Genomic DNA, 15293 nt, shown 5'->3' on the forward strand with positions numbered 1-15293 from the left:
TTAGTGACAACTCGATGATTTTGCTTCATTTCCATATCTCCTAGTGAGAAATCTTAATGACTAGTGATCATGTGGTTTAAACAAATTACAGGGAAACCTTCAGTGTGGACAGAGAGACGTTTTGATTTGTTCTCTAATTGTTTTCCTGTGTGTAAATCACGGCCTGTAACTTGTCCCCACGTGACGTCAAGCTCTATGTCAACTGGTGTACGTCTCTTACAGTTTCTAGCCTAGAGCTAAATGGCCAACATTTATGAAATTACATCCCTGTTATTAATTGGTGGGGAGACGACTAGAAATCCTATTCCCACTATACTGGTTTTCAGAGGGGCTAAAGTCACCCTTTAGATAGCAATAAATACATGCTAGTAGGTCCATGAACATACATGCTGACTGTCTCAGATGATAGCTTTCTAGCCGGCATTCTGTCACCAAATAGCATCCAGAAATCCAGATTTTGAACTTACTTCTCTTTCTTCTTTTTTTAAAAAAAATATGGAATGCTTCACAGCTTTGCAAGTCACCCGTAGTCAGGGGCCATGTTAGTCTTCTCTGTATCATTCCAAGTTTGAAGACAGTCACAGAAATTGAACTTCTTTAAAGCTCTTTCATCCTGCTATAGCAAATACGTGCCCAGGAGACTTCCGGGAGCTTTCCCTTCTGACACAGTTCAGCCCACCCGGAGAACAGTCTCTCTCAGAGAACTGCTGGTGCTTTGCTGTTGGAAACTGGGAGGGACAGGACCAATTTAAATATTCCGAGCCTCAGACGTTTGGTTCCCGCTTAGTCATTTCAAGGGGGCAGTTCCCTTGGCTTGCCTGTGCTCACAAGGCGGAGTTACTTGAACATTAATTCTGGATTGCCCCCTTCCTGTTGTTTTTAGTCTTATTTTAGCCTTCGGTTTTACCTTTCCCGGCCTGAGTCAATAGAGGTGGGTGTGGCCATAAACCCCGGATTCTAAAGGTGGGTTGAACTCTTGCCTTCACCCTCCTGCCCTCGTGATGGGCTGGACAAGCTTGCAGCCAGCCATATACAAACCAGTGATAGGCAAGGCACAGGAGAGGCAAAACGTCGCTTTTGGAGAAATTTGTTTAGGCTTCTGAGGTTTGCGTACAAACCCAAATATTATTAAAATCCTGTTTTCTACAGTGAAAAACTAATGCCTCCCTGTTGCCTAAATAAGCGAGATCGTGCCGGACCAAAATAGAATGCTAAAAAATGAAACAAAACAAAATAAACGATTTTTGTTTAGAAAATGAACACTTCTAAGTCAGTAAAATAAAATAAAAAATTCAGATGTTAACTCTAAAATTATATGGTTAAATCCAGAACGGTTATTAACTGAATACCCTATATATACTTCTTAATTTACAAGTTTCAATAATGCATTTAAATTGCTGTTTTCACCAACATTATTCATTAATATATATTAATTTTTTTTCAGAAAATATAGCTATTAGTAAAACGGAGACAGACACATTTTTTTTTTTTTTAAGATTTTATTTATTTGACAGAGAGAGAGACACACAGCGAGAGCGGGAACACAAGCAGGGGGAGGGGGAGAGGGAGAAGCAGGCTTCCCGCGGAGCAGGGAGCCCGATGCGGGGCTCGATCCCAGGACCCTGGGATCATGACCTGAGCCGAAGGCAGACGCTTAATGACTGAGCCACCCAGGCGCCCCGACAGACACATTTTTTAAAATGTTGGAATTCCTTAGTTATTTATGTGAGGGACTCAGGCTATATATATATACGGAGAGAGAGAGGGAGAGAGAGGAGAGTCCCCTTCAACTCAGTTTATGCTTCTTAGTTTTTTTTTTTCATTCAAAACTGGTATATCAAATCCCTATTATTTTAATGAACTAGTATGGAGAACTGTAAAAATGATTACTTTTCATATAAATAAATAGGCTAAATCTTGATTAAATCCATCCAGGGTCGTCAGCGTTGATGGCACAATAATGGGAATTGCTGATAACTCTCCAGTCTCTATTAATTATGTTAATTACCGTTTGGATGGGGATGTGAAACTGGTTCATTACAGGCCAACTCTGATCAGTTTTTATCTACTAGGCTTAGCTGCAGTCCCCAGAAAAGAATACTGTGTCTTATTGGTATTAATCAGGGATAGAGAGGTGGGAGCACTTTTCCTACTTCTGATTTTTCTTTGATCATGTGGAAGTAGCTCTGTCCACAGGTATAACTCACCTGGGGGTAGTAGCCTTTCTCAGCTGCCTTACTCCTTCCCTCCCTAAGAGAAGTGATTTAATCTGACTGGTGAGTATAGGAGAAGAGAGAGCTGGCTCCTCCTTCCCCCTTTCTTCTGGGAGTGGGCTTCCACCAAGAAGCTGGCGTCTTCCATACCTTTAGAAGGGAATGCACTTTATCTGCAGGAGGAGGCTGACCCCACTTAGATGCTATTTGGACTTGATAGGTCTGTCTAATCCTGGAAAATGTAATTATGAAGCCTGCTATTCCACAGGGATAAGCTCTGTTCTCTGTATTAGCTTCAGGATTATACAGGTGCTATTTTGGTTTCTCATCTCCCTTAGTCTTTTGTTTCATTTTCCAACTGGCTTAGAAATCAGGCTGGAAAGAAAAGTCTTTATAACCCTGCCACCTTGGGCCTCCAACAGAACTGTCTGTCAGAGGTTCACTAGTATAGACTCATCCCAATAATTTTCTTGAAATTGTAGTTTGGTTTCGTTTCAGAATTGCTTTTTTTAGACCCATATAAAGATTGTTTTTAAAAACAACTATTAGCTTTTCTAGAATGGCTTATGATAATTTACATTTATTTTTATGTACAAAGGGCTAGATGAATACTTAATGCTTTAGAATAAGAAAGTGGTCTGCAAATCATGCTGGTTCCCTTCCTGATGGTCTATCAGCGGCTAAGCTCGGCTCATATGGACATCTTGCTCCTTCAAAAGTATACAACCAGCCATAGGAGAATTGCTTTCCTGTCTTTTACTCACTACATATTAAAATAGGGGAGGGAAATTATTGTTAAACATGCCTCCCTTTCAAGACTCTTATAGGATTTTCTGACCACCATTCGGACCTGAGGGATAAGTTGCCTAAAGGACTTATTTAAGGCAACAGCAACAGCAATAAAAAGAGACCTCTGTGGTGACCAACCTAAGATGTTTACTAAGTCCTGGAAAACTGGGGTGTTACCTGGGGCATAAGACTTCCATTGCCAAGATGAGGAACATCCATGGTAAACCAAGACAAGCTGGTTAGCCTGCAAGGCATACCTAGCACTTCGGCTGTTCTGTCCAGCTATGCTGTTTACTTCAATTTTGAGCTTGCTCTTTGTATTGGTCATGACATAACAAACTCACCCCTGCAATACTTGCTTACTGAGGCCCGGTGCCAATAAAGCTGAAGGCATAATATGTATGCCCAATTTTGACGGTAGGGACCACACTCATACTTCTTCCTTTTCTTTAACTCATTTCTACTTTCTGCTTTGCAGGTCTGTGATTCAGACACCATGCTTGATCCTGCCTCATCTGTGGAGATGGTGAAAGTTTTAGAAGAAGACCCTATGGTTGGAGGTGTTGGGGGAGATGTCCAGGTGCATATGGCTTCACTTTCCGCACGAGTCACTTTTAGTTATACTTTTACTCATTGATTCATTGAACATATGTTTACTACACACCAAACTCTCTGCCAGATGTTCCTTTGGTGCTAGAGACACATTAGTATGTGCCTCGGACCCACTTTATTGCCTCTTGTCTTTCCTACATTGAAAAAAAAAACACAACAACACAGGATTTTTTTTTGCTTAATCCTGTGATGTAACCCTTGTCTGTTGTGCCTGATGAATTATATATAATTAATTTAAATGTGTATGATTTCTACCATATCTTCTTGAGCCATAACTTGATGTTCTGGTAAAATCTGATGTTGGAGTTCATTTAGCTGCAAAGGTAAAAAAATGGAAGGACTGAGGATGGATTCTATATTCATACCTTCATATTTAAAAGCTGATTCATATATGGCTGACTAAAAATCCAAATTGGAATACAAAGGAAGAGAAATAGGAACTCAAATTTATACTGGTAAGAAAGGCAAAGGGACAATTAATTAATAAGTGGGTTTTCTGATTATGATCTATTTCCCACTAATAATTATTTCCCATTATTTGCTCTAAATGAAGAAACAGTTAATGAAGTAAATATTAATGAAGGCAACTTGGAATCTGTGGGATGGGAAATGAATATATATGTGAATATGTGAAAATACGTGAAGATTAAAATGAGTGCTTTGCAAGCGTGTGATCAAATTTTAGCAAAACGTGAGAAGCCCATGGAAACTTGACTTTAAAAATTAGGTGCTGCGTTGCTGTATGAGCCATTTTATACATGCATGGTGATAGTGAAGGGAGAGACAGTGCCTGGAATAGACAAACGGCCTGGTGGTAAAAGAGGAAGCGTGCAAAACCCAGATGAGAACTGAGCAAAATTGAGATGGAGGAAAGAATTTAGAAATATTGCCAAGGAAAAGCTGATAACTTTCAGTAGCCTTTACACAGAGCATTATTTCGGGACTTAAGTCTTGGGAAGAGGCCAGAACAAACAGTTTAATCACTGGCGTTGCATAAAAGAGGGAAAGAAGGAGAAAGAAAATTAATGGAATTGAATGAGTTGGAAATGAACCAGAACAGGAGAGGATAGGGCTTAAAAACCTTCAAATTTTAGATGGGAGGAAAGAGTGGGAGGATTTAGGATCTGCAAACTAGAGCCTAAAAACATGTTCAGTATTATAGCATAACAAGGAGAACAACAACAAAGAAAGCCCTGGACAAGAAAGAAGACAGAGTCCTGAAGTAGAAAAACTGTTGCTCCTCAAGGAGTCCCAACGCAGGCCCACAATTTATCAGATTAATCTATTAACACAGAATCAGAGAAAATAAAATATAACCATGTCAAAAAGAAGAAGGACGCTAACATAGGAGGACCAAACAACAAACCTCCCTCTGGGTAGTAACCTCACGATGGCGCAGATTTTGTTGGTATTTTAGCTGGGGCTTATGTTTTATTTATTCGTGTTTTTTTTTTTTTTTTTTTTTTCCTTGCAGATTTTAAACAAGTACGATTCCTGGATCTCCTTCCTCAGCAGTGTGAGATACTGGATGGCTTTTAACATAGAAAGGGCCTGCCAGTCTTACTTTGGGTGTGTCCAGTGCATTAGTGGGCCTCTGGGGATGTACAGAAACTCCTTGCTGCATGAGTTTGTGGAAGACTGGTACAATCAGGAATTTATGGGCAGCCAATGTAGTTTTGGTGATGACCGGCATCTAACGAACCGAGTGCTGAGTCTGGGCTATGCAACAAAGTACACAGCTCGATCCAAGTGCCTTACAGAGACACCGATAGAGTATCTCAGATGGTTAAACCAGCAGACCCGTTGGAGCAAGTCATACTTCCGAGAGTGGCTGTACAATGCGATGTGGTTTCATAAACATCACTTGTGGATGACCTACGAGGCCGTTATCACTGGATTCTTCCCTTTCTTTCTCATTGCCACGGTAATCCAGCTCTTCTACCGGGGTAAAATTTGGAATATCCTCCTCTTCTTGTTAACTGTCCAGTTAGTAGGTCTCATAAAATCGTCCTTTGCCAGCTGCCTTAGAGGAAATATCGTCATGGTCTTCATGTCCCTCTACTCGGTGTTGTACATGTCAAGTTTACTTCCCGCTAAGATGTTTGCAATCGCAACGATAAACAAAGCTGGGTGGGGCACGTCTGGAAGGAAGACCATTGTTGTCAATTTCATAGGACTCATTCCAGTATCGGTTTGGTTTACAATCCTCCTGGGGGGTGTGATTTTCACCATTTATAAGGAATCTAAAAAGCCATTCTCAGAATCCAAGCAGACAGTTCTCATTGTTGGAACGTTGCTCTATGCATGCTACTGGGTCATGCTTTTGACGCTGTATGTGGTTCTCATCAATAAATGTGGCAGGAGGAAGAAGGGACAACAGTATGACATGGTGCTCGATGTATGATCTTACATTGTTTGACGTTTGCAGTCACACACGCAGACACACACAAAACCTTAGTTCCTCTCGGGACTGTACAGTATTGTGGCATCCGATAATGCCACCAAAGGAGACATATCACTGCTGCTGGGACTTGAACAAAGACATTTCTATGGGTTTATTTTGATTCTGCCAAAGTAAAACAAGACATCAATGAGAAGAAACTCAGATTTAACCTGTTATTTCTATGAAAATGGGAAGCATTCTTTGTTTATGCACTTTTTCCTTACTGTACATCTGCCTAACAGTGTTTGCCCTATATACCTCACTAGCCATGCTTTATGTGGGTTATCATGGAAGAAAAGGATTTTGGAAACTCAAGGAAAAGTTCTTTCAACGTATACAACCTAACTTATGGACTGTGTTGATAGCTAATTTTTTTTTTTTTTTTTAGAAAGGATTTTCTGTTTAACTCTACCAAATGAAATGCCAAAGGAAATTTCAAAGGCCGTTGGCTGTGCTGTATTTTTATATAATTGTACTGTGTTTTAAAATTTTGTATGCCAATTTTTAAAACAAATTTTGCATATTCTATATTTTACTTCTCTGCCAAAATACACCTGTTCTTTTTTATTATTATTAAAATAGGTTCTGAAAAAATTCATACTTTAAAAAAAAAAATCTACCCAAAATGTGAAGCTTGGTTGACTGATGTTGTTCATGATAGAAGGAATAAAATGTTTCTCTCTCTCTCTACCTTTTAACATGGAATAGTTTATTTCTGTGAAAAGTATTTAAACTTTCAATATTTTAACTTTTTTTTTTTTTCATTTCTTTTAGAAAAGGCCAATATACCTGTCACACTTTGGGAGTAGAAATACATACTCATGTGCACACACACACAAAAAGGAAGTCATTGGAAATCAAGGCCAAAGGGGTAGAAAAGTGCAATTTTCCATAAGATTTTTAAAAAGGGGGGGGTGGGGGAGTGCTACTCCTTGAAAGAAAACACTGGGTAAATGTGGAGATTCTGGCAGTGTTTTCTCACGCTGAGTAAAATGGAAAGTGGAAAAAAATCATCTGTGTTATTTGGACAAATACAATGCAGTTCATCATTTTGTTCTGTGGCCTGAATTCACCAGATCCTGTCGACATTGAACATAACTGACCTGTCTTTTTTTTCAGCTTGCCAGTTCACTTTCCATGTTACTAGGAGGCTTACACGGGTGAGTTGGATACAATTGAATAAGTGTAAAAGCCTATAGACACAAAACTGGCACATTTGAGCTTGTCTTCTACTTCCCAGGGAGGATATTTTTTCTGGATTCATACAGATAATCGCTCCACCTGTCCTGTTATTGGCCTACATAGATATGTTTACGTAGTCAGAATAATACCAAGGTTTAATAAGTGTATCAAGAATTGGCACATGAGAAAAATTGATGAACCAGGTACCCTTAACCCGGCTAATTTCACTACTCGAAGGGCCTCAGTTATCCAGTTTGGCTTTTGACATGACCCATCTTGCCTCGTAGCTGGTGCTGTGTAGACCTGTGTTAAAAACAATCAAACACATGAGTCGTTGCATAAAGCATGTTGTGATGAAGTGGAGTATGAATGTGGAGAAGTGTTCAGCCATGTGCTTCTACCATTCTGCTTCCTCGCCATGCAGACACCCATGTTCCATCTATCCTGCCTAAGAAAAAGCTGCACATTCTTCCTTCGGAGTACAAAAAGGTACATACCATTCTGCAACTCAGACTCACTGTTGGGAGAGTTTGCGGGAAACAGCACAGCATGCCAATAAATGAAACTAAAACTTGAGTTTGCCTTTTTAACTATTTATGTTCTAAGTTAAGCTTTGATAACTTTCAAATGTCAAATTCTCTCATTCTTTTAAAAGATTGAATTAATTGCCTGTATTTATTTTAGCAATTATTCAATGTATTTCCAGTATAGGATGTATAGTATAATTGATTTTTTTGTAAATAAAATATTTTTGATAAGAGCATTGCCTTTTTTTCTAAGGGAAGGGGGCATTTCAAACAAAACAAAAACTTTGTTTTTCTGATTATAGTGGAATAGATTTAAGAATGGGGTATGCGGAAAACAAACAAACATGCTTGGTCAAAGATCATAGAAGTCACTTAATGTTACTAATCATGAAGCAGAAATCCCCCAGATTGGTGTGGTTTGGAAATCTGGAAAACAGGAGAGAGAGAGAGAGAGAGAGAGAGAGAGACCCAATTAATATAACGCTTGTCTTTAATCTTACCTTCTATTTCCCTTGGAAGTAGCCCAAATTTAGACAGAAATTGTTTTATTATAGTAATTCATCATAGTAGGGAATAAACATTTCCAGAAAAGTCATAAGCAAGTCTGTTTAACTAATTATAATATTTACAAATAATAGCAATGTCTTAAAGTAACTTTAAATCCAATAGAGAGCAATAATTAAATGAATTATGGCATTTCCAAACAATGGAACATTATTACCCATTAAAATATTCTCAGAAGATATGTGAAATTGGACAAATGTTACATTAAGAATATATAACCATTTTGTACAGTAACATCCCAATTTTGTAAAAAATACAAATGTTTACATGTGGTTATCTTTACTATTGGCAATATCACCAATTTCTATGCTGTATACACTTTTGTATTTTCCAAATGCCATGATCCTGTATTGTTTTTATAATCAGAAAAAGGACAATAAATACTGCTTTTTTTAAAAAAGTGGGTTGGGGCATCTAATAGCATTTCCTGTTTTGAGGAGCTTTGATGGTAATCCATTTTGCCACTCATGCCTCAAAATTCATCTTATTTCCCAATTTTGTTTTTATTATTTGGTTCCTAAGAATCCCTCTTTACTTTGGTACAGTTGAATTATATATATATGTGTGTATATATATATATATATATATATATATATATAAACAGTAGCCACTGAACATTATTGCCACTCTAGTGATGGTTCTAATCCCAATAATTGACTGATAAAGTCACTTGGTGCTATTTAAAAGGTTGGTCAACTTCATGTAAAGGGCCAGTGAGTGTATGCTGTAGGCTTTCCTGGCCACGTGGTCAGTCCTGGGACTACTCACTCTGCTCTTGTAGCACAAAAGCATCCATAGGCATTATACCAATGAACGTGTGTGCCCGTGTTCCAATAACCCTTTACGGACATCGAAATTTGAATTTGTAATTTTCATGCATTATGAAATCTTTTCATATTTTTCTAGTCCTTTAAATATCTTAAAACCATTCCCAGTTTATCAGCATTACTCAAACAGGCAATGAGCCAGGTTTGGCCTGCAGGCCATGGTTTAATGGCCCTTGCTCTTTAGGAATCTATTGACTCATTTGTACCATTAAATACTTAACACAACACCTAATTTTTGAGCACATACCAGGTGTCAGGGACTGCCAGGAGCACATTGTATAGACTGGCTATTTTAATTCTATCAGTCCAAAGAAGGGGTTCCACTATCATTGCTATTTTACGGGTGAGGAATCAAGAGGCTTAAAGAGAGTTGGTACCTTGAGATCATAAAGCTGGTAAATTGTGATGGTGGAACTTAGGGGCAGGCATTCTGATGTCAGACTTACCCTTTAAACAGGTAAATACTCAGTGTGCCATCCATGGTCCAGCAGTGCCAGCATGAGTTGGCCATTTGTTAGAACTGCAAATGCATGGCCCCACTCGAGACCCACGGAGTCAAAATGTCAGGCTGGCCCCCAGAACCTGTTTAATAAGATCCCCAGATGACTTCCTCACATTGAATCTGAGAAGCATTGCTCTAATCTAGTATCTTCTGTTTTCCTCAGACGAAGTATCGTCTCTCTGATAACTGTCCACTCAAATATTTGCATCTTCTTTTTGAGCTATTCAAATATGGATGTTGACAGACACCTGGTTTTAATGAAGCTTACTGAACACCTATCATGAGCAAGAAATCAAAAGGTGGACTCAAAGAGCTTATAACTGAGTAAGAGGGATATGATAATTACATAAACATTTGGTGCAAAATGGAATAATACAGGTGTGAAGAATGGCATGGGGAGATAAAAAGAAGGAATGAAGTGGACAATTAGCTCTGTTAAGAAAGGTTTCAAGATAGTGTGGCATTGGGTGATTCTTTAAGGAGGTGCAGATTTGTGGGGCCTAAGGACTTTCCAGATGAAAAGAATATGGGTAAAGTAATAAAGGTGTGATTTGGGTATATGTTCCTTTCCACAGAATTAACAAGTTTAAGGTGGGGGCTGTATTTAACCAAGAGGGCAGACTAAGCTATAGAAAGTATCTTTGAGGGGCGCCTTGCTGGCTCAGTTGGTAGAGTATGTGACTCTTGATCTTGGGGTTGTAAGTTCGGGCCCTACATTGGGTATAGAGATTGCTTAAAAGTAAAATCTTAAAAAAAAGAAAGTACACTTGAAGGTAGATCACAGAAGACCATAATCCAACTGGGAGAAATACTAGAATGAGATGTTTCAATTTGATAGGGCACAGGATGTGCAGATAATTTTGAATGGGCTGATAACAATATCGCAAACCAAACTACATTGATGGAGGTTTGGATTTGAGTGTCCCACATAAACAAGTATGATTTGGTTCAGGTGTGCTTATAATAAATTGGTATTGTTCTTCCAAGTACTTGACTACTTTCATCCCATTCCCTCCAGCTCTCCCTCCAGTTGCCCAAACACCATCTTTAGCTTCTTTTACATGCCTTGCAACCAGCTGGTCACAACTGTTTGAGTCCCTGCTTGCCGTGTCACTCAAATTCCTCTCTCACCGTAGTTAAAACGTTCTGTATCTCTTACTTGAACTGTTAAAGACACCTCCTAACTACCCCTTTTCCTCATCTCTGTTCCATCCAATGGATTCTCTACATTTCTGTCACAATTCTCCCTCTAAGACCTAACTCTGAATACAAAGGTTTAATTTCATCTCATTGTCAACAAGATAAAAGCATTAAATCTCTACAAGTGCCTTCAAGGCTAATAATTTTCTGTTTCTACCCTCTCTTGCAGGCCTTAATCCTACTATTTTTTTGCGGTCCTACTAAAATAGATTGCTTTGCTCCCTCTTGCACACACTTTGCCCTTTACTTTAGTCAGCTTTCTTTCAGGCAGAAATTCTCAGAAACCTCAACATGCTGATCATGTTTTATGAATCTGCAAGGAAGGGCCATCACATGTAGAAATTTCTACTCTTAGACGACTAGGGTGTCCGTTCCACAGGGATGTTAGGTCACATCTGGACTAACATTGTTATCTTGCAGAATATAGTTTAGGTAACACTAGTATATAATTCCTGACACCACAAGATGGATTTTTTTCACTCAAATCTAGAAAAAACTTGCAACGCTTAAGCTCCTTATTTCTTGAGTAATCAGCTCCAGGTGCAGAGACCACAGGAATAAAGGGGAGGAGTCTTCAGGTTCATTTGACTCAGCCTTTGAGCCAAGGGACCCGCTCCTCTCCAGGGGTTCAGTTTGCCCATTTGCAGTCAGAAAGCTCTCCCCACTCTGGCTTCAGCAAACCTGGGTGACTTGTTTTAGCTCTGCTATTCAGGGCAACCAGGAGCTTAATTCTGATACGTCAGGGAAATGTTTGAAGAGTAAGTGAGACTAATGTCTGAAACAACTTGGCGTTGTATAGGGCACTGACTGAGAAGAAGCACAATGGCTTCATAAACTGAAGGGAAGGTTGCCTTTTATCTTGGATTGAATTGGGTTGTCGAGTCAAAAAATCAAATACAATCATTTTTCTAACCAGGTCAGGAGAGGATTGTACACATTCCCTCAGAAAGAACGGAGGCAGGAGCGTGTCACATAAGGACACATCCCACTTTTTAAGACAACACGTGATGTGTCTCTTGCAGTAAAACACAAAGAACATTGACGAACGTCTTAAGGAAATCAAAATCTTGGAAAAAGGATCTCTGGGATCAAAGTTGAAGGGCTGTTAAATGAAGCTATCAGTACCATCCCTGTACAAAGGAACTTTGAAGTTCATTGAGTCCAACTCAGCTGGCTCAAATTTTTGTTGAAATGAGTCAGGACCTAAAGAAAGAGAGGGAGAGTGAAATCTCCTTATCTCAAAGGAATCAATTGCAATGCAGTTGATTTTAGCACCGAGCTCAAGATTGCACATCTGGCTACAAACCCTGAGGCTAGCATCTGGGTCTCTCCTATCCAGATGTTTTGGCCTGCTTTATAATGCAGAAAACCTCAAATTAGCAATTTCTGGGCAGCTACTCTCCTCTTAAATCTGACAGATTGAGGCTATGCTTCAATCCATTCCCCTCAAAAAGAGTTGTAAATTATAAGCTTTTAAGGTTTATGGGCCTTTGACATTTAGACTTTAAATAAAAAGCCACCCTGTGCTGTCTACAACAATACTTGAAATTTCCAGTACCATGAAGAAATATCTTAACCTGTCAAAAATGGATCTTCTAAAGTTCCTGCCCTCAAACAAATCGTTGCCATATCACCCACTTTGGAAGTGCACAAGGCCAGAACAAGTTTGGGTGTCTCACTTATTTTATATCTGGGCTTTGGGTGCAGATTGACTTAAACTTGGAGAAAATTACCCCACTTCTTTGAGCCTTATTTTCCTCCTCTGAATAATTATGGAGATGATGCATTTCAAAGTTACTGTGCAATCAAGACAGCCTATGAACCATCCCTAGGAAAGATATTTGCCACATAATAGAAATTTAAAAAAATTTTTTCTTTTCCCCTCCTTCCTAAGCAACTAACTTCATTTATGTTCCTTTCTTCTTCTTCTTCTTTTTTTCATTTTTCCTTCCTTCTTAAAATTTCTTTCCGTAGCAAACCACTGGACCAAGGGCTGAGACATTTAACTCAAATACCGAGCAATTTTACTTCTCAGAAATGCATTTTATCTGGAGCGCCTGGGTGGCTCAGTCAGTTAAGTGGCTGCCTTCAGCTCAGGTCATGATCCCAGGTTCCTGGGATCGAGCCCCGCATCGAGCCCTGCATCGGGCTCCCTGCTCGGTGGAGAGCCTGCTTCTCTCTCTCCCTCTGTCTGCCGCTCTGCCTACTTGTGCTCTCTCTCTCTCTCTGTTAAATAAATAAATAAAAATCTTTAAAAATAAAAAAAAAGAAAAGAAAAGAAATGCATTTTATCTTAACTTTTTTTCCAGGTTCATAATGTATTGTACAAATTGACTATCACATGATGAGCAGACATTAGCTTCTCCAGGCATGGGAACTTAACAGCTTAAAACCCATTTATGTTGCTTTCACAGGTATTGTGTTTTTAGGGAAGTATAAGACCATCACAGCAAGACCTCCATCTGTGGTCAGGACACAGTTCATTCTACCTGTGAGAGTATAAGAGTTAAATTTTTTTGGATACCAGTGAAATGGAACGGGGCAGCAGTTTCTGGACCTGCCATGATTTCAGTCTTGGCAAAAGTCGCCAATTCCACTGGTTGTGTCCTTCAGTGCACTTCAAAAATGCATTTTAAATCATCCATTGGGTGGCTTCTATCCAGCCTGAAGATTTTTTTTTTTCCAGCAATAGGGGGACTTCTTTTCCTTTAGACACAAAGCAGGTAAACTGTCATAATTGCCTAGTATGTTCTGACTTCGAGAAGAGCACTTAATACAATTTTGTGTCTGACAAAGTAAATATTCTGTAATGCCTAAAACATGGTAGGGGGCCAGTAGGAGGAGCATGGCATTGACATCCCATGGATTTGGGTCCTGGCCCTCCTGTGTTTTGGTTGACTCTTAGTGAAAACCCCAATTTCTTCATTTGTCAAAGTCTAAGAACTCCTCTGCTACAAACCTCATAGGACTGCTGTCGGGCTTGATAAAAATAATAGAAGGCAAAGGCCAGGAAATTCAGAAAAATTCCTCAGGTTTGAATTCCTGTTATGAGTTCTGAGCATGAGGAGACGTTCATATTGGTTCCATGCAGAAGTCAGTCCTAATGGACACTTTTTTTATCTTTATTGTTACCACCCCAGCCACATTGCTCCACCCACTCTTGCTCCTCTTTATTTTTCCATGGAGCAGTCGGTGTGAGATCATATCATTCATCTGCTTAGAAGCCTTCACGTGTCTTCTTCTCTTGGGCTACCATGCTCCACAAGGTTCTCCATGATTTGCCTTTGTTTCCATGACCTCCATGGAACTCCTATCTTTCTTCCTTATTACACTACACACTTGAACTCTTTCTGCTCCTCAGCCAAGACAAGCATGTTTCTTTCCACTTCAGGATCACTACCTGTTGCTATTTATTTGCCATGTTTGTCACCTCCTCAGAGAGGCCTTATCTGACCATGCCCCCTAAAGTGACATCCCCGTTCCCAGTCACTTTCCAACACAGTATCCTGTGATTTTTCTCAATACATTTATCATTAATGGAAACGATAATATTTATTTGTTTACTTGATTGTTGTCTCTCTCGGCACCTAGAGTATCGATAAAACCCCTAGAGCAGGGGTATAGTCTAGATTTCAGAGCCTAGAACAATGCTTGATAGATTGAAAGTGTCCAGTGAATATTATTTGAATGCACGCACGTCTAAAATAATGGTGCTAAAGGCTCAACTTTTGTAAATCATGTAGCTGCCTACCCAAAATCAAATTTTAAAAAGGGATTTTCCTCTTTTCTTCTATTCATTTCCACAAATCAAGAACTTACCCAAGTGAGACCCAAGGAAATACTTAAAACTGTGTGCCTTGATTGTATATAGACTGTGGATCCAAAATTGTTTTTATCCATGTTTTAATCAATATTGCTTGAATGTGTGTTAAGCACACAAACCAGGGTTTTGCATTTTTTTACTGTCTTTGATAGCTGGCAACATTTTTTTTTATGACTGCGTATCTGGAGGAGATAATTTTAAAAAGGGAAATACACTAATTCTGTGTGCATTGATGACCACAGCTATCACTTGCCTAATTTTCAGCTCCACCCAGGAAAAGTCCCACCCAGCATTGCCAAGAATCTAGGCACTGGATGGCAATTTGGAACCAGTAATAGTTTTCCACAAGTATATTTTTGGCAGAAGAAAAAGCTAGAGATTAGAGAGTGTAAAGAGGGCTGAAAGCTTCCATTGACCTTCTGGGACCTCGACTGAGGCTGCTTACGTTGCTGTGACTGCCATTAGATGGCCACTTTCCAAACCGTTCAGAACATTACTTCTGGGCATGTAGAGCTGATATCTCACTGCATGGACAGAAGCCCAGGCTGGACAAGGTCCAGTTAAGAAAACATCTCCATTGGAATGATCCTATCTGGCAAGGGACGAATCCA

At 39.4% G+C, this 15293-nt stretch overlaps 1 protein-coding gene and 1 non-coding gene across 2 annotated transcripts in view; one reads left to right on the plus strand and one right to left on the minus strand.

The window, feature by feature from the left end:
* Positions 1–7999, plus strand: part of HAS2 (hyaluronan synthase 2) — a 32223-nt gene extending 24224 nt beyond the window's left edge. The window contains exons 3-4 of the mRNA XM_028105705.2: positions 3481–3582; positions 5089–7999. Coding sequence (XP_027961506.1) covers positions 3481–3582; positions 5089–6018 — 1032 coding nt within the window. The 3' untranslated portion in view covers positions 6019–7999. The remainder of the gene's footprint in view (positions 1–3480; positions 3583–5088) is intronic.
* Positions 490–593, minus strand: LOC114211208 (U6 spliceosomal RNA). The gene has a single exon (XR_003609711.2). It is a non-coding gene; the product is annotated as a U6 spliceosomal RNA (small nuclear RNA).
* Positions 8000–15293: the final 7294 nt, after the last annotated feature.

This window comes from Eumetopias jubatus, unplaced genomic scaffold, assembly GCF_037043125.1.
Source record: "Eumetopias jubatus isolate StellerSeaLion01/CBP00866 unplaced genomic scaffold, mEumJub1_p1.0 scaffold_4, whole genome shotgun sequence".
NCBI lineage: Eukaryota > Metazoa > Chordata > Mammalia > Carnivora > Otariidae > Eumetopias > Eumetopias jubatus.